At 45.2% G+C, this 21987-nt stretch overlaps 4 protein-coding genes across 4 annotated transcripts; 2 read left to right on the forward strand and 2 right to left on the reverse strand.

The window, feature by feature from the left end:
* Window positions 1-13: 13 nt before the first annotated feature.
* Window positions 14-2386, forward strand: MONOS_6397 (chaperonin containing TCP1, group II (cytosolic)). The gene is made up of 7 exons (XM_067876627.1): window positions 14-114; window positions 225-277; window positions 345-434; window positions 506-614; window positions 674-732; window positions 790-873; window positions 945-2386. The coding sequence occupies exons 1-7, from the start codon at window positions 33-35 to the stop codon at window positions 2256-2258; spliced, it is 1791 nt and encodes a 596-aa protein (XP_067731057.1). The 5' UTR covers window positions 14-32; the 3' UTR covers window positions 2259-2386.
* Window positions 2387-2428: 42 nt separating this feature from the next.
* MONOS_16827 (putative proteasome subunit alpha type 4) lies at window positions 2429-3738 on the forward strand. Its single transcript, XM_067869700.1, has 5 exons — window positions 2429-2451; window positions 2516-2558; window positions 2623-2802; window positions 2857-3000; window positions 3060-3738. The coding sequence occupies exons 1-5, from the start codon at window positions 2449-2451 to the stop codon at window positions 3470-3472; spliced, it is 783 nt and encodes a 260-aa protein (XP_067731058.1). The 5' UTR covers window positions 2429-2448; the 3' UTR covers window positions 3473-3738.
* A 155-nt stretch (window positions 3739-3893) lies between these two features.
* On the reverse strand, window positions 3894-18863 carry MONOS_6396 (dynein haevy chain 9, inner dynein arm 5; the record flags this gene model as incomplete). Its single annotated transcript, XM_067876626.1, has 2 exons — window positions 3894-18614; window positions 18669-18863. 2 exons carry the CDS (start codon window positions 18861-18863, stop codon window positions 3894-3896), a joined length of 14916 nt encoding a protein of 4971 aa, XP_067731059.1.
* A 25-nt stretch (window positions 18864-18888) lies between these two features.
* Window positions 18889-21614, reverse strand: MONOS_6395 (uncharacterized protein). The gene is made up of 3 exons (XM_067876625.1): window positions 21593-21614; window positions 21425-21527; window positions 18889-21355 (listed from the first exon to the last, which is right to left on the reverse strand). Exons 2-3 carry the CDS (start codon window positions 21515-21517, stop codon window positions 19064-19066), a joined length of 2385 nt encoding a protein of 794 aa, XP_067731060.1. The 5' UTR covers window positions 21518-21527; window positions 21593-21614; the 3' UTR covers window positions 18889-19063.
* Between the last annotated feature and the right edge of the window lie 373 nt (window positions 21615-21987).

The raw sequence follows: 21987 nt of genomic DNA on the forward strand, positions 1-21987 counted from the left end.
TCACAAAACAAACAACCACAAGCCAAACAAAAATGTCTGAATTGTCTCAAACAGGAGCAGATAAAAGCACAAAAGCCGAGAGCGTTCTTGTCAGTAATATGCTTGCGGCTATTGGTTTGCTTATATTCTTCGAGAGCCTCAATTTACAAAAATAATCTTTCCAAATATTATTCTTCTTTTTATGATTGATTTCACTTTTTAATGATATTTTTTCACAAATACAGGTGTTTCTGACACTGTCAGAACGTCGCTCGGCCCAAGAGGAATGGACAAAATGGTTTGGATTTTAAACTAAATACATTTTTTTATTGATGTTTTTCATTTTCATTTTCTTTTTATATTAGATAACAGGAACATCAAAAGAGACAACTATTACTAACGACGGAGCAACCATCATGTCCGAACTTCAAGTTCTTCATCCATGTGCAAAAATGGTTCGTAATTTTTTCACAATATACTTCCTTTTTTGAAATTTTTGAAATACTTTTTGTTTGTTGCTCTAAAGTTTGTTGAAATGTCAAAAGCTCAAGATGTGGAAGCAGGAGATGGTACAACAACTGTTGTTGTGATGGCAGGCTCATTGTTGCAACAAGCTCACAGATTGGTTCAAAAAGGTATTTATCATAATAACTTTTTCAATTTGTTGAATGTCTAAAATTAAAATTAACTTTAGGAATTCATCCCAATGTTATATCCAGAGCATTTGGAATTGCTGTAAATCAAGTGGAACCAGTATGGAAATGTTTTGATAATTTGATTTCTCATTGATTTTTTTTTCTATTTCTTTAGATTCTCAGACAAATTGCTGTTCCAATAACGTTGACGGACAAAGAGATATTAATCCAAAATTGCGTCACATCACTGAGTTCAAAAGTGTGTTTATTCATTAGTTTTAAAAAGCCAAAAAAAAAAAACTTTTTTTGATTTGCTTTGTTAAATTAAAGATGGTAAGTGCAAATTCTGAGCAGCTTGCTGAGCTTGCAGTTGATGCAGTCTTATCTGTGATGGAGGAAATGCCAGCACCTCCCCCAATTCTTGCCTCGATGAAAGCTGAAGCAGAGTCAGCCTCTTCTTCTGCATCTTCTTCTGTATCAACAAAATGCTTCAATGCTGATCTCAAAAGAGTGAAGCTTATTAAACAGCTTGGCACACCCGTCGAGGAATGCAAGCTCATCAAGGGATTGGCTCTCTCAGCATCTGTTTCACACGAGCCAAAAGCCAAAACAAAAGTCGAAAAAGCAAAGATTGCTTTGATCCAATTCTGCATTTCACCTCCAAAGACAGATATGGATTCAACTGTTGTTGTGAAGCAGAAAGAAGAAATCGACGCAATCGTCCGTAGAGAACGTAGCTACATTGTTGACATTTGCAAGAAATTCAAGGCTGCCAATGTTAATGTTGTCTTGGTTCAAAAATCAATTCTTCGTGATGCCCTGAGCGATATGGCGCTGTACTTCCTGGCAAAAGCGGGAATTATGACAGTCAAGGATATTGAAAGAGACGATGTTGAGTTCATCTGCCGTGCAACTGGCTGTGTGCCAATTGCCTCACCTGATGAGATCAACGGAGTGGAAGGAGGAAAGAACGATCCATTTGGATATGCAGAGCTTGTGGAAGAAGTCCATCCCAAATCATCTTCTTCAATGGGAGCTGTGGCTTCATCGTACGTGCAATTCACCAACATTAAAGAGAAGCCAGGACATGAAGCAGGATCTGTTGTGTGTCTGCTGTGCTGTGCACCAAACAAGATGATGCTCGACGAAACAGAGAGATCTCTTCACGATGCTCTGTGCGTTGCTCGCTCGCTTGTCAAGCGTCCTTATCTTATTCCTGGTGGAGGAGCTGCTGAGACAGAGCTGGCAGTGCAGCTGGGAGAATATGCGAGAACGCTTTCTTTGCATGGCAGCGAAACAGACTGCGGAACAGGGCTGGATGCTGTGGGCGTACGAGCATTTGGAGAGGCTTTGGAGATGATTCCGTTAACTCTTGCTGAGAATGCTGGATTGCCTCCAATCACCGTCTTAACTGAGCTCAGAGCTATGCATCATGCAGCACATCACAGTGAAGAGGGAAAAGAAATTGATGAAGAAACAAAAAAAGGAAAATATTTTGGAATAAATATTAGGAAAAATGCAATAGGAAACATGATGGAAGCAAAAGTTGTACAACCAATGCTGATTACTCTCAGCGCAGTTCAACTTGCAACAGAAACTGTTCGTCAAATTCTTAGAATTGATGATATTTGTGCTGCTCGTTAATTATTGAACGACCACTTCAGAAGATACTACTTTTATCTTCACTTCTTTTTATTTTTTTATTCTTTAACCACTCGCATTTTACTCTATACACGCTAAACAAAGACTACAAAAATTTATTTATCAATAAATACAATTATTTAGCGAAAATTAGAATTGATCATTCAAAAACCTTTATTTGAAATCACAGAAGATGGTTTTGCTTCTAATTGTTATTTCTGTTTTGTTTTAAGTTTAATCATTATTTTATAATATTTAAGTCTCGCAGATACGATCATAGAACAACAACCTTTTCACCGGAAGGTTATTTTTACTTTTCTTTCATTTTCAATTTGTCATTTTTCCGTTTTAACGTTTCTTTTTGTAGGCCGTCTTTTTCAAACGGAATACGCGATGGAAGCTATTAACCATTCTGGAGCAGCAGTTGGGATATTAGTACGCGATGGAATTGTCCTTCTTGGTGTTCAACACACAACAAATCAACTTCTTGAACCATCTGAAGAAAAAATGTTTAAAATAAATGAGAAAACAGCATGTGCTGTTGCAGGTTGGTTCATCATTAATTTTCATTTCAACAATTCTCTGAATTGCTTTTTTAAAGGATTGAATTCTGATGCTATTAATCTTATTGATTATGCGCGCAGAGTTTCTCTTCAACACATGATGAAATTTGATGAAAGCATGCCTCTCGAACAATTGATTTCAATTGTTTGTGACTTAAAACAAAGTTATACACAATTAGGAGGTTTTGAATCGACATATATTTGTTTAATAAAAAATTATTGTGTAATTTCTACATATTAGGGCTTCGTCCTTACGGTGTTTCTTTTATTATAGGAGGATGGGATGAGCATTACGGGTTCCAATTATATCTGACACAACCGTCAGGAATGTACGGAGCATGGAAAGCCACAGCAATCGGAATGAACAGTAAAACATCTCAAGTTTGTTTAAGGCAAGACTACAAAGAAACAATGTCTATTGAAGAAGCTACTGTGTTGGGATTAAAAGCAATCGCCAAATCTTTAGATACTGCAAATGTCACAGCTGAAAAGTTGGAGATAGTGCAGATTACAAGAGATGCTCATCGACGCAAGGAAGAGCAAATTATTCAAAAAGTTCTCACAAAGGATGAGATTACTGCACTTATAGAAGCTAACAAAGATGTGATTGTTCGTCGTGATGAAGATGAAGAAGAAGAAGGTGGGGAATACTAAATGAATCTTTTTTTCAGTTGCACCCTAACCTAGTTTAATGCTTGTATTGTTTCTATCCGCTTTCCACTTCATTTCTGCCACTTTCTTTGGCAATTCTCTTCAGCTCTTATCTCTCCAAAACACAATTAGCGATATATCATTTTTGCTATTTAGATGACGAATTTATTTTATTTTTTTTTAAATTAAAACATTTAAAAATTACAAATAATCAATGATACTTCAATCGCATCTTAACACAAATTTCAATCAAACAAATGCAACGAAAATAATATGCATTAATCTCAATGTGTATAAAGGAACTAACAATGAATTACAAACTACCAAAACAAAAGGAAAAAACAAATAATGAATTGGGTGCTATTGAAACGAACGGAATTATACAGAAGAGAGAAGAATAAAAAACTAATGTCGAATCAAAGAATTACTCCATCGTCTGAGGACGAGGCTCGCAGAGCAACGCAACACCGCGCAGGACCCAGTGATTTGGACGAAGTGCTGAAGGAAGTGAGACTGGAGTGATAAAGTTTGTGGAGTGGCCAGTGGTGGAGAGAACACCGTACCTTTGGGCTGTTTTGTAGAGCGGGGCAATGTAAGTCTGCATGCTGGCTGATGTGGAGCAAGGAGAGAGATTGGGAGTACCGGAATGTTGCTCCTGCTGCGGCAGGAAATGAATGATTGGCATTGCAGACGACATCTCTCCCCTCAGCCCTTCTGCCAGCTGCATCCTCTCTTTGTCCCATCTGGCTCCTTCAATGAACAACCCACTGACATAAACACCATCGGCAGGTCCATCTTTGAGGAGCCTTGTGTCTTCGTTTTTCCTCGAATACCTCTTCTTTTTAGAGAGCACTCGCTTCATTCCGCCTTCATCGATGTATTTATCTTCTTCTGATTCTCCTTCTTTCCTCTTCTCATCGTCTGGAGAGTCGTCCATCACTCGATGAATGAAATGTAGCGTGTCTATTGGGCAGTGCAGCTTCCGTGCAGTTGTCTGCATAACAGCAGTGAGAAAGCCCTGTGGGAAGAAGAACCCAGGCAGCCAGAACACGGTCGGCACTCCGTTCTGCAGCCAGTTGCGGAAGAAGGCAACACGCGCAATTAGATCGTCAATCCATTGAGAAAGGAGACGGAGCGAGGGATAAGCAGAGGCTGACCAAAGAGCAGGGACTTCGGATAAACGGATGGCAGAGTAGATCTCGTCAAGCTGCTTCGACATCACAACAAACCCTCCGATGGCTCTCTGCAATTCTGTCAGGGTTGATTTGATGAGTGAAAGCAAGGAGTTGAATCTGTCCATTTCTTGCGATAGAATAATGGAAAGTGAATTCGGCTGGTCTGCTTCACTAGGTGAGGCTGGAGCAGATGATGTTGCCAAGTTAATGCCACTGGATATCGACTGCACAGGCGGAGGCAAAACTCCTTCTGCAGCTTCGTCGTGTGTCAGAAGATGAGGCAACTTCGCTAAGATGTCTCGTGTTTTGTTGAGCACATCCTCATCTGGATTGTATTTCTTCTTGAATTGTCGAGGAATAAATGTTGTTCTGCTTGTTGTTGCTCCTCGTTGAAGCTTCGAAGAATCAGACGGTGTCAGCGGAGCAATGCTGACTGATGCTGTGGAGTTTGCGCCAGCGGTGCTCATCTGATCGAGCAAAGGAGAGGGCTGAAGGGATGGCACCTGTAGCAAACAAGGTGTTGCAGTGCGTGGGACACCCGATGCTGTTGACGCAGACGCGGGAAGAGTAGCTGAAGAGGTGTACTGGCTGACATGCTTCTTGATAACTGGAGTCTGCACCGAATACACTGAGTTGTTTGAATTATCTGTAGGCTCTGCAGATACATTGGGCATCATCAGAAGAAGTGACTTTACCAATCGCTCCGTCTCAATCAATTGATAGGCCTGCTCTGCATTTATGTGCATCCCGAACAGTTCAGGTTCATCGCTTGTCGGGAAGTTCTCAACGAACGCATACAAATGAGGAAGCACTTTGATGTCAGATGGCAGTGTGTATGGATTGCTCGAAGGAGGAAGCTCAAAAGATGAAGGAGTGCCTTCTTGGCTCCTCTTCGATGCTAACGAGCTGTCTTCAGGAGCATCTTCATCCACACTGGGGCGATGTGTCCTATGAGGCGAGCGAAGGCCTGACGTAGACCCAGCTGAAGGCACAGATGTCAGATTATGGTGAGGATGCTTAACCAACAAAGCTGATGATGAAGCAGAAGCAGAAGACGAGGAGCTAATTTCAATTGCAATTTCAGCCTCGAAAGGAGCCTCTTCAACGAGATCGAACTGCTTTCCAGGGACAACAATAGACGGCTGGTAGAACTTGCTGAGAAGAGCAAGAAGTGTTCTCCTGTCCCATTCGTCTGTCACTCGCCCTCCATAGTTCACAGAGCCAGTCATGTAACGCAACGCTTTCCAGGGGATTTCTCCGCTGCTGCTCTGCTCGTTCAGATACATCCGCAGGTGGTTCATTGATATTTCGTAGTCGCTTTCGTTGAACTCGTATTGAATGTTCCATCCCAACGCACCATACTTCTTCCTTTCCTGAACTAGCGCATGGAAGAATGTCAGCCCAATCAGCAGACGTCTCCAGCCAAAGCCTCGCTTTCCTGTGCATCCTGTCTCAAACAAACGTCCGTTTCCAGTTGAATTCAAAGAAGCGAGTGAACGGAGCATATTTGCTCGAACTCCTGCTGGTGGCTCATTCGTTAGTTTGATTCCATTCTGCAACACACTCACCGGAAAGGCAGATGTTGGCATAGCACTCAGCCACAAACGGAAGTTTGCAGGAGAATCGACATCAGTATTTTGCTGCGAAGAACTAGAGGAGGTGTCTGAAAGGGCGTAGGACAAGCACACTCTCTCCAGTTCTGGCATCCAAGACGCAGCCAAATGACAGTTCTGCAGAAACACCCATTCGCCTTTCTCTCGTGCATTCTGAAGCAACCGCAGTGCAATTGGTCCTTGTCCTTGCCCAAGTGACAGCAAACGCAGTCTGTTCTCAAATCCTCTTGATTGTGCAAAACGCACAACATGCTGTGTTGGATCAGCGCCTGTTGACAGAATGAATATGATTGGTGTACCAGATGTGCTGTCACGATGTGCTCGATCGAGATCAAGTGGTGGAGACTGGCTGAAGAACTCGCCAAGTTCCTCTTTCACATAATGTGTGATGCAATTTGTGAGGCGATGAGGAAGCAGCACTCGAACAAGGAGCAGACGTTGGAAACTGTTAAGCTTTTCCTGCCAGGGCGATGGAAGTTGTGATGCAACAGGAACAGCAGCTTCAATAAACGTAGTCCATGAAGTAGGTCGGAAATTTGTGTTCAAACTGAATTGGGAATCGCTGTTGACAAACTCTGTGTGAACAGATGCATTCGAAAGCAGCAGAGAAGCTGTTGAAGCAGTTGGCTTAAAAATACCATCAGCAGTCACCGACCTCTCTGTGTCGTCTGCAGATGTGTCTTCGTAAACAGAGTTCACCTCTCCTTCGCTATCATCAGCTATCGACTGAGTTATTCCGCGCCACAAATCATCCCAGCGATCTTCCATGATACCAAGGTCAGCCCAGCATTTGGGTTCAATCACATCTGAATAAGGAATCATCCGTCGCGATTTTTTGACTGTTAAAAGAGGAGTTGCTGCAAGTGGAGAGAATGCAGGCTCCTGCTGTGGAAGACTATTAACTCCGCGGAGAAATACACTCCACTCTGTGTCGTTGATTATACCTTCTTTGCGTTTAATTTGAATGGTGATGAAGAATGAGAACAATATCCTATGCTTTTCAAACAGGCCTCTGCAGACATTCGAGTAAATTAATTCAGTCAACGTATCTTTCAGCGCAGTCAGTCGCACAGACAGCTTTGAGCTGTGCTGTGCCTCGTTCATAGCCAAGCGGAAGATGGACACGAAATACTGGAGCGAATACTGATACATCGGATCCAGGAGTGCCAAATCGACAATCGCAAAATACAAAACTGCGCCTCTCACAGCCATTGGGCGATATTCATTACGCGCTGCCTGCAGCTGAATTTCAGTCTGCTGACTCTCTTTCACACGCAGTGAGATTTCTGTTGATGTCTTCTTCGACTGGTCAAGTGTGAGGATCAAAGCAGGATCGTCAAGAAGTTTTTCGACTGTTGCTTCTTTCATCAGCTCCAAAATCTGATCTTCTGTTTCAGTCAGCAGCTTGGCATCGGCTGCCATGTCACGAACAAGTTTGTCTTTTGCTTCTTCAACTTCTTCCTTTTCGTGCGCAACCACCCTCGCAAGCAGCTGCTCCTCCAAACCATCTTGAGTCACTGTGAAGTTGATGATTGTTGTGTTAATGAACATTTCAGGGAGATAATGTGGATTTGAAAGCTTTGTTGTAATAAATAGCTTGAAATTAGGATGTACATCGATATCCTGATCGTTCAAGTGGATGATTGTTCTGCCTCCTTGTTTGGTTGTCTGCTGTCTCAGCAAAGGCGCAAGTATTGGATCCAACGACTCCCCGACATCTTCCAAAAGAACTGGCTGTCCAAATCGTATGGCATTTGAAAGCGTTCTCATAAAGTTCACTTCTCCCATCCGAAGCACTTTCAGCTTTCCTCTCTCTTTTGCTCGAATCCAACGGTTTGCTTGTGACTGCGGATCAATCATCAACGGCCATTTTCTTGTCTTGTTTGTAATAACACCGTTCTGAAGAGACAGCAAGTCTGAGGGAAGACCTTGAATCATCCAATCGCGTGTCTCGACTGCTGAGGACAAGCTGTCTTCCAAGCTGAACATAGGACTTTCTTCTTGTTTAGTTAAAGATTCCGCATCATCTTCATTGCCCACATATTCCACCGCTTCATCATCTTCATTTTCAGATGCCATTGCTGGCAAGCTCTGCATCTCGCATTCGTAAGTCCATCGTTTGATGAGCTCCTTCCTTCGTTGTGTGTCAAATGGCCCAATATAAGCAAGGCATGCAGCAGAGATGATTGAACTTCCTAAAATATACACAGAAGAAGCAGAAAGATCCTTCAGTTTTTGCTCCCATCGCTCTCCTTCATCTCCCAGAGCATCCAACAATCGCTCTGCATTCGAAAATCTGTTTTGTGTTTGTGCAATTGCAGCTTCTGTTTGCATCTGCTCTTTCTTCTTTTCATCGAAACGTGCCTCCAACAGATTCAGCGCTTCTTCCAATTCTTTCAATTGCTTTCTCTTCTCATCCAACTTTGCAGTCAAGTCATCAAGCTTTGCCTGCGCTTCAGCTGCGGCTTGCTTCTTCGGCTCGATGATTTTACTCACACGCGCAAATTCAATGATGGCAACCACCCAAGCACAGATGTTTGCAGCAGCCTTTGAAACAGCCACCACTTTTTCTGGGTTGAAATCTGGATCATCCAAAAAAGTTGTTTGCATCCGCTTTCCCATCGCAGCATCAATCTCGTTGATGTCGAAGTTCAGCAGCATCTGCACAAAGTTTGGCTGTGCCAGCAGTGCTCGAGCAGAGTCCCAGTCATTCTTTTTCCCGAACAATGTGCACACTGCAAACATCACCTTCTTCACAGCCTCTGGTGGATTAGCAAATGTACGCACTTCATTCACAGCTGCCTTCGAGAGAGACTCCAGCGCTTGTGTGGCTGCTTCAAACACGGGCGTAATCTTGTCCAAGTCCTGCTGTGCATCGTCTTTCAGCACTTGTGCTTTCTCCTGCTCTTCCTTCACAACAGCCTCTTCCTGTCTCACTTTGACTCGCACATCCTCCGTCTTCTCTCTTTCCAGTCCGATTGTCTGCATCAGCTCTGCAATCTGCCCTTTTTGCTTCACAAGCATCGGCTCCATCTTCACCAACTCTTCCTGCATCGATGCAACAGACTCCCTCGTCTTCATAAGCGTCTTCAAACCTCCTTCATACTTCCCTTTTATTTCAATCAATGAATCTGTCTTCTCCTTCAAAAGTGTGGCAAACAGCCCAACCATCTCCAGAAAGAGTGCAGGCGTTGAGTATATCTTCCTCTTTGTCTGTGCATAGAAGATGTCTGAGGCTTCTTCTGCTGAAGCATGAATGGTCACAAACACTGAAGCCACTCGCTCATGTAAAGGAGCCAATCCTCTTCGTTTGTGAAGAGGAATATATTCTTCTGTTTGTATTGGAATTTCTATCTGAACTGGACGATTGCTTTGTCCACCAACACTTTCCGCTTCGTTCCCGCTGCTGTTGTGTGGAGTGAGACTGCTGTCATTCCCATTTTCTTTTCCAGCTTTCATTTTCTCTTTCTCTTTTTCTTTTTCTTTCTCAGCATTGACAGCAGCAGCAACAGCCACGGGGTCTGTTCCAAGAGGCGTATTATTCAGGAATTTCAATGCAACTGACCGAAGTGCTTGCTTAGGCCAGTTGGAGATCCAGTCGATGGTGCAGCAATTCACGAGCGAAGGGAACATTCTGCAGCGCGTTCTGAATGCGTCTCCCACAGGCGACATGCACAGCACAATGTGAAGTCTGTCGCGCGCTCTGTCCAAAATGCACTTCAGCGCAGCATCAGGAGAGTCTGGCACTTTGATCGTTTCTCTTCCAGACGCGGCGGCAGATGCAGCAGTCGACCGAAACTTTTTGATAACGGCATCTTTGTTTTGTGCATCGAACAAGTACGGAATATCGCTTCCACCCAAAATGCAATTGATATCTTCGAGAAATGAGTCGTCCACCAGCTGCGTGTCATTCAGAAGAAAGACTGTGCTTTTCCCTTCAACACCTGCAATCGTGTACAGCCTCCTCAGATCTTCGTGAAATTCGTTCTGTCCGTAATGATTCGACGGGGCAATCTCAAAGCAGACGCAGCGAGAGATGAATGCAGCCAGACGAGTGAGCGATTGCTTTCCGCATCCGCCAACACCAACAAGAAGAGCATGACCTCGTGTGTGGTGCAGAATTCTGGTGATTCTCGCAATGTGCTCAATGGCATCTGTGAAGAACACAAGATTTGACTCCTTCATCTTTTTCATGATGCACTCTGAATTGTATTCAGCAAGCGAGTTTTCCAAAACAGCCTGTGCTTTTTTAATGTCAGTAACTTCTTCATAAGGCCGAGGCGGGTCCTTGTCGATCTCCAGCCAGTCTGCCCACATCTTTGCACCACCCGAGTCAAACAGCTCTTGATGGCTCCATTGCTGATGGAAGTATTGCTTGGCCAATTCGCAGATGCGCGTTGTGAGGAGTGTGCGATCGTCCTTGTTGACAAGTCGGTCTGCGAAGATTCTGAGTGACTCGTGGCACCACAGACGCTGAAATGCTGACTCGTCAGCGACTGTCTGCGGGGTGCTGTTTGTTATTCCCTGAATCACCTGGCTCAAATCTCGCACATTAAACACGTAGTGAGACTTGGATGGCGTTGGGCGCAGTTCACTCAATGCGAAATTGTACAGATCGACAGTTGCGCGCACAATTGAAGGAACAAGATCTCTTATTGCAGCCACAAACGAATGGTCTTCCATGTGCCTGTCAAGAATCGAAGAGAAAATGCTGAAGAGAGATTTTTCAGATGGCTGAGGTACTCTCAACTGTGTGAAGAGTGCAGTCAGTCGCTGGCTCACTGCATTTCTTCCTCCGCCAGGTGGTCCGCATGCAGCGATAGTTGTTGTTGCCTTGATAGGTCGAAACTGCAGGAGTGTTCTGTCGTACCATCCACCCGTCCCAAGAAGTTGTCGAATGAGCTCAAGAGGAGGTTGAGACCCAAATGTGTCTGGAGACGGCATGTTGAAGTCTTCAAGCACAAGAACTGTCAGCGTGCCAGGTGCTGATGAGTAGTGGTCTCGTCTGTTCTGAAGCTTTCCTTCAATCATCATCTGCGTCCTGTTACTGTTTGTCTGCGCAGTAAATGCGATTGTCACAGGATTCAACTGATTGCGCGATAAGTGTTCGGGAAGCTCTCCAAAACCTGCTTGAGATGTTATTTTTGCGAGTGTTTTCTTTTTCGATGAAGATTGAGACGAAGATGCCGAAGAAGATGCAGAGTTGCCAATAGAGTTGTCTTCTCCTTTTTCAATTTCATCGTGTTCATTGGAGTTATCTTTGTCAGAGCTGTCAGTAAACATCCCTTGAATAATAACGCTCTTGCCAACTCCTGTGTCTCCTGTTATCAATACAGGTTTTCTAATGTCGATGAAAAGTTGTGTCAGGAATGAAAAACGCACAGTGTCGATTGTTGGCACAAGAAGAGAGAAAAACGGTGTGTCTTTTGGGGCAGAAAAGGCAGGAATGTTCCAATTGCAAAGTGTTTTCTGTGCAAAATCGAGTGAAATGTCGAAAACCGAATCAACCGATGGAATCATCACTCCTTCGATCGTTTTGCGCACAAGCTCGTCAAATGCATCGCGCGATGCTTCCACAAGCGACCCTCCGACACCCCAAACAGCAGCAAACAAGAACACACACCGGATCCACGCTTCCCAATCTGTGCGTACACGAGATGTGTTTGATTGGGAGCTGTCTGTCAATTCAAGTAGATTGGAGATGGAAGGCGGGCGAGACAGCAGTCCAGGCGAAAAGTCGTTGCTTGGTGTAAGGATAGCCTCCATCAGCCGTGTGACATTTGTCACTTTTGTGATGACTGGCTGCACAATGTCTTCTTTCAGTTTGGCTACTCCGTCAAGAAGTGCAGGCATCCACTGCTCAAACAGCGAAATGACATACTCCTTCAACCGCGTTGTCCACACGTTGCTTGGCAGAGCACCTGCCCAACTTCGCACCAGCGCTATCCACGGCAGCCCCAAGGGATCGATGTAAATCATACCGCAACGAGAAACAGTGGCAGGAGACGCAACATCCAAATTCTCCACCTCAAATAGAAGTGAAATGGTGGATGTGAGCTTGATACGCTTTCTATTTGGCAAGCAGAGTATTTTTGAGTCATCCAGCACAGTGTTCAGTGATTCAACCCAGAGTGTGTCAACAGGTCCATCAAAGATAATCCATTTTTGTCTCGGTGTGTCATCCATCACAGCTCCAGTCACAAAATATGAAAGCAAACCTTCTTTCCACTCCTGTGTGAGCTCACTGAAGCATCCAAACATCTCATCCACCGAAATAGACTTCGGGTTCATTTGCTTCTGAATGATCGTCTGAAAGTGCGGGTTGGCGCTGTTGCTCTCTTCCCTTAGACGAGTTAGTGCCTCTGCCAGAATGTCTCTGCAGACTGTCTTTCCGCCTCGTGTCGGCCCAACAAGCATCACACCATGTCGCACACAAAACGTGTCAAAGAGCTCCATTGTCTTGTGGAACTGGTTGCTGAGCGGCTGAAGGCCTCGCTCTTCGCACACAATCCGCAGCATGTTCAGCAGCTCGCCGTCGCTTCTCTGTGGAATCAGGGCATCGGGAAATAGATCTCCCACTATCGCCTCAAAGAGCGGAATATCCTCAGCCAGAAACTTTGGCAGGTTGCTCTCTCTCATCGCTCGTATCAGAACAATGTCTTCGGGAAGGTCAGTGTTTTCTCTCCGCAGTTTTCCTGCCATCACCAAAACGGATTTGACTGCCCTCATACCAAAATCGTAGTGCTTTTGCTGTGAAAGCTGCTCAGATGACAGACGGTACAGCAACGTCATCTTTCGAGACAAAGGCTTGGCTGAGCGGAATCCCTCTGAAAACAGCATAATCTCTGCAATAAGTGCATAATCGGGAATCATCATTGACACAGGGCGGAAGAGGGACTTCAAGTTATCTGGCAGTTCTGTTCTGCCTGCATATCCAGGGTTCATTGTGATGAAGATTGCACAATTCTTATTGAGGGGAATCTTCGTCCCTTGGAACATGAACGTCAATGAATGAGCTTGTTGCGCACTCTGAATTTCTCTGATCTGCTGTGCAACGACAGACAGCACCTCAATGTCGATTCTGTTGAACTCATCAAAGCAGAACCACGCACCTGCCTGGCACATCCCCGAGAACATCTGTGCCATCGTGCTGACATTCAGCCCATCTGAACAGTTGAACACAACACACTGCCTCGCCACTGCCTTTGACAGATCTTTGCATGTCTCTGTCTTTCCTGTCCCAGCAGGCCCAGCAGGTGCTCCACCCAATTTGAGATGGAGTGCAGATGTCAATGTGATGTAGCACTGGTCAGTAAGAGGAGTGATTACCAGCCGAGATGTGCATCCAAGATATTCATAACCATATTTGAATGATGATGTTGTTTGTCTGATGACGCAGTCGTCTTCCTTCGCGTCCCAATAATATCTCAGCCTCTTCTGCCAGTCGAAGTCACTCGCAGACGATACACCATCTCTGATCAGCTCTTCAACAATATCTCGCGCATGCACTTCAACAACAATCAACGCCCCAACACTTGTCCTCTGCTGCGGATTCAGCTTTCCTCTCGCCAAATCTGTTAGCAGCTCGAGCGTTGTCTCGCACTTCTCCATCATCTTCGCCAGCTGCTCGGCAGGCTTTTCAGAATTCAGAGCCTGCTCAACTTGTGATGCCCACAAAATCTGCGAGCCAGCAATGACAATCTGCGCCTTGTTGTTCAGAATCCACTGCTGTCGTGGGTTTGTTGCGACTCCAGCGGAAGCAAATGGGGAAGAGAGACGTGATGCTGCAGCAGTCGATGCGATTGAAAAGAGCTTCTTCACTCCTGCTTTGAGCAGCAAGTGGAGGCTAACCATCATCGCATTCTCCACCATCTTCATCCACACTTCGACTGCTTTCCCGCGGGGAATCACTTTCGAGTCACCAAAAGGCACCATTTCGCCTTCTGCTGATATCATCGCTGTCATTTCGAGCTTTCTGGTGTCGTCTGATGAAAGTTCCAGTGAATTGATGTTGTCAAACAGCTTGTTCAGATAAGGCATCACTTTAGCTGGGTTCTTCCCTTCTTTCAATATCTCCAGCAAATCATCATCAGGAAGAAAGAAGAACCTTCCAAAGGCAGTCCTCTTTGTGTTGAGGAGGCCGTTCAATGCAACATGGATGTGATCTAATGTGGTGTTGTGCTGGCGGAAGATTCCTTCGAGCCCCGGCTGCTGTGTCGCTCTCAGCGCATTCGGGAATTCGTGTGCACGGCGCATGAAGTCCTTCCAGAATCTGTCGCATTCCTGGAATTTCTTCGCATAGTCCTTCAGAAGCTCGTCGCTCTGGAAGACAGGCTCCAATGCCAGCCACTTCTGCTGGAAGAGCAGCCACTGGTCAAGCACACACGAGAACGTGGTGAGCCTCGATGCCCAGAACTCGAGCTGTTCGCGAATGGGGTTGGAGTGCTGCGAGCCCTTTATGGTCTCCAGCTGCACCTGCGCATCGTCGAACTCTCTGAGCAGCTCGTCCACTTCGACCAGAAGATAGTTCTCGTTCCGGAACGGCTTCGTCTTCACTTCGAGGTTCGTCCACTTGTCGATGATTTTGTGCAGCATCTCCGTCAGCACAGCCTCCTGCGATGCATCGTCGCTGATCGAAGCCAGCTCTGCTTTCTTCTCCACCGCTCCTATTCCAAGCACCCACCCCAGCGTGAAGTTCTCCTCCCACGCGCTCATCTGTGGAGTCAGCGTGTCTCTTATCTTCATCCAGTGATGTGGCTTCAGATCTTCGTTCTTCAGTGCCTCTATGATTGGCAAAATAGAACCAAATGTAGTGACAAGCATCCTCAGATGATGGCTCACAGCATTTGGAGGAAGATCTCTGTCCAGCTGCGCGCACACTTTGAGCGCCTGGGCATAATGCACCCTCACGTTATCTTTGTCGAGCTCTGCAAGAGCTGTCTCGTTCACCCGATCGACATAATCCTTCCACTCGCACAGGCTGTTCCACAGCATCACTTTCCCTTTGATCTCCTTTTCGACTTCCTCCAGTTCTTGCCAGTCGTCTTCAGACGCGCCAAACAGCCGCCGGAACGACTGGCACCGATCGGTCTCTGCTCTGATTCTGTTTGCCTCGCCATTCAGCCTTCCGACCTCTGCCAGCATCGCCTCTGCTTCTTCTGGGTGCAGCAGCAGACTCGGCTCTGTTGCAGCGTTTCTGAGTGTCTTGATCTGCTGCTGTATTTCTTTGACCTGCTGCGTCAGCTCCAAGTTGAACTTGTGCGTCTGCTCTTCCAGCGTGCCTTCTGTCAGCATGAGTGCGCTGGACAGCTGAGTCATGCTGTTCTCCATCAGCTGCAGATTCGCCTGGTCTTCACTGCTGATCTCGATGCCATTGTCTCTGATTGTCTGGTAGAATGCCTCGACCAGATCGAACTTGTGGCGGAGGGTGCCTTGCTCAGCCTGGATCTCTGCCACACGCGCAAGATACTCTGCAAACTCCTCCACGTTGACAGGCTTCGAGGTAAGCACAAGATGCGCACTCCGAATCTCCGTTGACGTTTTTGTGCGCTTTCTCGAAGAGATCTCAGGAAGCAGCTTCGTCAGGATGTTGATGGATGTCTTCGCCGATTCGCTCACAACCTGCTTGAGCCTCGGCACAACCACTCGAAAGGCTCCTTCGTCAAACGTCTCCGGAAGCATTTCAGAGTCGCTCAGCTGCGCGCGGTGTGTGTCCATAGCCTCCGAGTACCACGTCGTGGGAGGGTCCTTCTGCTCTATCTCCAGCGCATCCAAAGACGTGTTGTAGAGGAGCATCTTCAAAAACGGGCGGAAGTGTGTCGCCAGCGCCACCACGCGCTTGAAGCAGGAGATGTGGAGATTGTCGATGTCCAGTTTCAGCTTTGAATAGAGCACATCGTTTTGAAGCCGTTCGTTCAATATCTCTTCTGTGGACGTTACTTCCCCGTCTCCCGCATCTCCACCGTCGCTGCCACTATCATCGTCTTCTTCTCCGTTTTTGTCCTTCGCAGAAAACGAGGTGTATGTTTTGAATGCCCCACTCACAAGATACTGCTGGTGGATCAACACATCTTCTATCATCTGCGCAAGCTCGTTCTTGATGATGATGTCGAACTGATCGCCGTCTGTGACAAGTTCCAACTTTCCGTTTTCGATCGTCAATTCTGTCTGGAACAGAGGAGGAAGAATCTTCACTTGACTCTCACTTCCGCTCTCTTTCCCTGTGTCATTTGAGTTTTGTAGCTGTGATGAAGAAGAATAGAAGCCAAGTGACTCAAGCATCTCTGCTTCGTTCTGCACTGATCCGTCTGCCTCGCTGTAAATCTGTTCGCTCTCTCTGCTTTCGCCAGACGGCGATATCATTCTGTCTCTCCTGCTTCTTTCGTCCCAATCAAAGTTTTGGCCAGCTTCTGCCGTTGGAGATTTCAGAGCACGTTTTCTGTTCTTCTTTCCGCTTGCTTCTCTCTGATACGACCGTGCTGCTTCTGTCAGAGCGGCTTTCGCTGCCTGCTGCGCCTTCACTTCGTCCAACGCAGGTGTCACAGGCAGAATTGAAGGAGGCCGATTGGCGCGCTTCCTCAGAACAGACAGAAGATCTGCTGTGCCTTGCACAACGAGATGGTGCTGGAGATCAAGCATAATCTGGTCAACCATCCGGATAAACGACACAAGGCGACGATATTCCAGCCTCTTCGCAGCCAGTTTTGTGTAGCTGGTTGGCTCACCTTTGGATGCAGCAGCTTTCATTGCCCTCAACGCTGCAGGTGATATCTGAAGTGAGGGAGTTGCTGGGTTGGTTGTCCCGAGTGGAGGAAGCCGTCCGTTCATGCTGCCAACAGACGGAGGCCTGCTGTTTGTGAGAGTCGCCAGCAGCGCAGTGGATGCAGGAGTCATCGGCAGCGGTGTTGATGAGCCAGACATGCTTCCTTGCATCAAGCTACGGAAACCCGGCTGTGGAGGGGGCTTTCCCTCACGCATGGCAAGAAGCACGTTCCCAGCTCCTTCGCCGCTGCCCATCGAAAACGGAGACAGGAGTGGTGAGCTTCCAGCTGTCGAGGCAAGAGCTGGGCTCAGCATTGCTCTGCTGTTCGAGCGGGTGACCATCTCCTGCCGAGTGTCGCTGATGACTGCATCGATGGCCACTGTGCTGTCGAAGAAGCCCTTTTCCTCAAGCACTTTTTGGCAGGCTGCTCGTATGAGATTCTCCACTTCTGTCTCCAAACTCAGAAACGACGTACGGAACTCGTCGCTGTGCTGCTGCATCTGCAGTACAAACTCATCTGCTCGGTAGGTCTTCTTGTCATCGACAATAAAAAGATGGTTGTTGCGTTTGAATGCGTTGCATGCTGCCATGATGTTGAAGAGAGCATTGTGCAGTGGCGAAGAGACAATGAAGTGCATCTTTTTGAGTTGGCTGTGTGCTCGCATCATCCTTCTTCTCCGTGCAAACGAAGCCCATTCGCAAAAGCAGCGCATGCGACGATACGATGCAAACAATGGAATGGCAGAAATTGTACAAAACAACTCTCTCTCCCTCAGCCACTCCGAGACTGTGGAATGTTCTGATGAATCCCCAAAATAATGTGTGATTCCAGTCGAAGACGCTGTGAAGAAAGTATCAGATTCTAATGAATTGTATGGAACTATCTCTAACTCATATGGATTATAAGTATCAAAGTTACAGCCTGCAACACGACAATACACAAAGTCGGTCGAACCATCTGTTGAGTTTGCATCAAAAGACTTGCGTTTCGTGGCAGAAGCTGATAGCCTGATATCTGGGAGATTACTAAGAAAGTAAAGAACGGATTTACTTGGAGGAAGTGGATTAGCCAGTGAAAGATGTTGTGGAGTGGGTGTAATGAAAGGAGCAAGCTCATAGGAATCTTCCTTTGATTGATAAGATGAACGTGAAGTGGAAGCTGTAATCGCTTGACTAAGAGAGTCAACCGAACGTCTCATTTGACTTGATTTTTTTTGAGATTGATTGCTTAATGGAAGAAGATGTTGAGATTCAAAGGTTTGTGATGAAGAAACAGAAGGTGAAAAGCTTTCCAATCGAGATTTAGGACGAAGTGAAGGTGACATAGAGCGGCGAAGTGTTTGTGACGTGCGAAGTGTATTTCTATTCGATTGAAGTGATCCTCTCATCCAAGGGCTGCTTGGTAAAGCAAGAGGGCGTTTTGAAACAGGTGCGATGAAAGCTGGTGAAGTGGGAAATGCGTCAGATTCCGTGAAAGTATTAAAAGAAGGTAAGTGTACATTTGCTCCATCTTTTTGATTTGTTGAAGATGTTGTACTTTCACGTCTTTTTGTCGAAGATGTATTTGATTTAATAAACGTTGAATTTTGAGTATCCTGTAAAGTAATTTCATGTTTATGTGAGGAAAAAATAAATTGAAAATATCACACTTGGTAATTTTTGTCCTTTGGAATGAATGAACATCCAAAACTGGAAATAGTAGATTGGAATGAAGTTTGAGGGCTTACTGGGGTATACAGCCTTTGTGCCAGTATTTCAGGATTGAGAATTTTTTGTTCTCGTAATCTATCTTCGATTGTTCGCTTTTTGCGCCTTCTATCAATTGCTACATTCAACTGACTCATTAAAATTGATAAAAAGTGGGATGAGTAAAAAACGACTAATTTTATTTTTTAAGAAAAAGACAATGTATTATAACATATATATAACAAAACAAAACATTTTAATTTAAAATAAGGAAAAATTGCTAATCCTTTGGAAGATTTTTCGCAAAAACAGTATATTTATTTAATTTTTCTATTTTGAGGAATTGCAGAAAAATTTTTCATCCTTTCTTCACAACCTTGCTGCATTTTGATTGCTTGTATTTTTTCCTTCGCAAAACTTCTTTATCTGCCATTTTTCGTAGTATCACCCGAACAGGTTTTGTGCGCATGCCTTCATCTCTCCATCGGTTAATCTTCAAACAGTCAATCATTGCTGGAAGTGCCTCTTCTGCGACTATCGCAGCGAGCAGCCAGCACAGCCCTCTCTGCAGCAGCTGCTTGTCTGACGGTCCGTCCTGCTCTCCCGTTCGCTTTCTCCACTCGTCTCTCACCAGCCGCGCTGTCTCTTCCCTCAGCCCTCTCCACCGCGGCACATCCCAACTTCTCATCCTTTTGTTCTCCGTTTGAAGTCTTTCAGGCGCCCATCGTCTTCTCATCGGCGTGTCTCGTGTTGTTATGCGCAGCGAGCTCCGCAGCCGGCAGATGTCTCTTCTGATGTGGATGCGCCCCCTGTGGATGAACAGCGGGCGTGCCGAGTAGTGTGTGTAGAAGACAGGCCTGTGCGGACATCCGATGTACTGCGACGGCTGCAGGTGGCGGTCCAGCGCAAGAGAAGGGGCGCCAATGAGCGAAGTAGAAGACGCCTGCGCCCGCCGCTCTTTTTCCTTCTTTTTGTCTTCGATTTTGTGGTGCACCCTCAGCCACTGCGCGATGTGCCTCGTCAGAATGTACGGCTCTGCGTAGGAGTGCAGAAGCGTCTGCCCTTTCAAGCCGTGCAGCATCTCCGCCGACTGAGTGATCATCCTCGACGTAAAGGCCACAGAGCCATACGCAATCGGCGGGGCGACGTTGCAGTACTCGCTCGGCTTGAAGTAGGTGTTGGCTGGAATGTGCTCAGGATCCGAAAAGCAGTCCGGGTCCAGCTCTTCTGGCTCGAAGAACTGCGTCGTCGCAGACTCCTTCTGGTTCAGCACGCTTTCGTCTCTGATCCCCTCTGCCCTCATCTTTGCCTTCCGCAGCTTCTGCCGCAGCTGCGCCGCTTCCTCTTCCCGCTCGGCGTTGGAATATTCAGAGTCTGACCCGCTTTCCTTCGAAGACGAGTCAGAGAAAAAGTCGTCGTATTGAAGCTTAATCTGTCTGCGCTTCCGCCTTCTCGCAACCTTCGCTTTCAGTGCTTCTTGCGCTCTAATCTCTGCGAGCCTTTGCAGCTCCTTTTCTCTTTCTTTCTCTTTCTCCCTTTCTTTTTCTCTTTCTAACTGGCGCTGCTTCTCCAGTTCTTTTTCTTTAGCTTTCTGCGCCTTCTTCTCTTTCTTCTTCTGCTTTTTCTTTTGCTTCTTTCTCTTCTTCTTCTCCTTCTTCTCTTTCTTCCGCAGCTTTTCCTTCTCTGCCTCGTCCATCTGCTCCCACTGCTTAGCTCTCAAAATATCGAGCTCCCGCTGCTTCTGCCTCTGTCTCTCTAATTCCTGCTGCCTCAGCTTCTCCTGCCGCTGCTTTTCTCTGTCCGCCTCGCTCATCATCTCAATCTCTATCTCTTTGATAAGCTTCTTTTCCATTTCAGCCAGCTTCTTCTTTTCCACTTCAATCAGCCGCAGACGCTCAATCTCCATCTGCCTCAGACGCTCCACTTCGATGTACTGCAGCCTCCTCCTCTCTGCCGCTTTGATCATCGCCTCTAGCCTTCGCTCTTCCCACAATGGCGCTTCTTCATCGGGCTTTTCTTGTCCCCTTTCTTTTTCTTTCTGCCGCATCTTCTTCCGGTCATTCACTTTCACTTTTTCTCTTTCAATTTCAACTTGTTTGACTTTCTCGTAATCAACCATCTTTTCGATTTCTCCTTCAATTGCTTTTAACTTTTCTGTTGTCATCCTTTGTTGCCGATTAATCTCTTCGCTTCGCAATTGCATCTGTTGCTTTATCAATTCAATTTGTCTTGAAGCTATTGCTTTTTCATCTTCCACTTCTGCAGCTTCGACTTCTTCGCTATTTTTCTTTTTAATTGCACTTCTTTGTTTCGCTTCAGCATTACTGTCAGTGATTTGCTTTTCTTGAGAATCTGCAAGCCCTTTCATTCTTCTCTCTTCTTCTTCACAAAATCTTGTTTCCTCTTTTTGCCTTGCTTCTTCTTCTCTGCGATGAATTTCTTCCTTTCTCATTTCTTCCTCAATTCTCCTTTCTTCTTCTCTTTGGCGCATTTGTTCTTCCTGTCGAATTTTATCAGCTTCTCTCTGACTTTCAAGTTCTACGTGTCTCACGAGTTCAATTTTTTGTGATCTAGTTTCCTCTGATATCATCATCATTGCAGATTTTTCTAGAATTTTTCCATACACTTCAACAGATTTTGGGTATGATGGCTCAGATAATATTAAACAGTAAATAAATAAATTTCTAAAAAAAAAAACAGAAAATCATGTGATCTACACCTTTTGTGCAATATCACTCGAATGCTTGAAGTGAAAAGTTGTTTGCGGTAAACTAGCATATGAATGTGATTTGCCCTTCTCACAGTATGCCATCAATAAATTTCTTATTTATTTAATAATAAATGTCTGATAATTAACAAAATTCTGATGAATTCAATTATTACACACAATTTTACTTTTTATTAATAAAAAAAATATTTTATTGTGCATCTGATCATAAATTGAAAATAATATCAGAGAATGATTAGTGAAAAGAAATACTGTGAAATGTCTAACACACTAAATATTTTTTTAAAAAAAAAGGAACATTAAATTTTCATCATACAAGAAATGAAATTTCCTGCTATTCGATATGCACAAAAAATTATTCAAAATCGAAAAAGTTTCAAAGTCGAAATTTTTCATTATAAGTCGAAAAAGTTGCAAACAAAATTGAAAAACTTTCAAATGAAATCGAAGTTTTTATTATAAAAAATAAATGTTATAGTTAGGGGAAAAACCCGCACAAAATTCGAAACTCGTGCACATGGGTTCAAAAAATAGTAATTTCTTAATGGATAACA

Source organism: Monocercomonoides exilis (assembly GCF_001643675.1).
Source record: "Monocercomonoides exilis strain PA203 chromosome Unknown scaffold12-1864167, whole genome shotgun sequence".
Taxonomy (NCBI): domain Eukaryota; phylum Preaxostyla; order Oxymonadida; family Polymastigidae; genus Monocercomonoides; species Monocercomonoides exilis.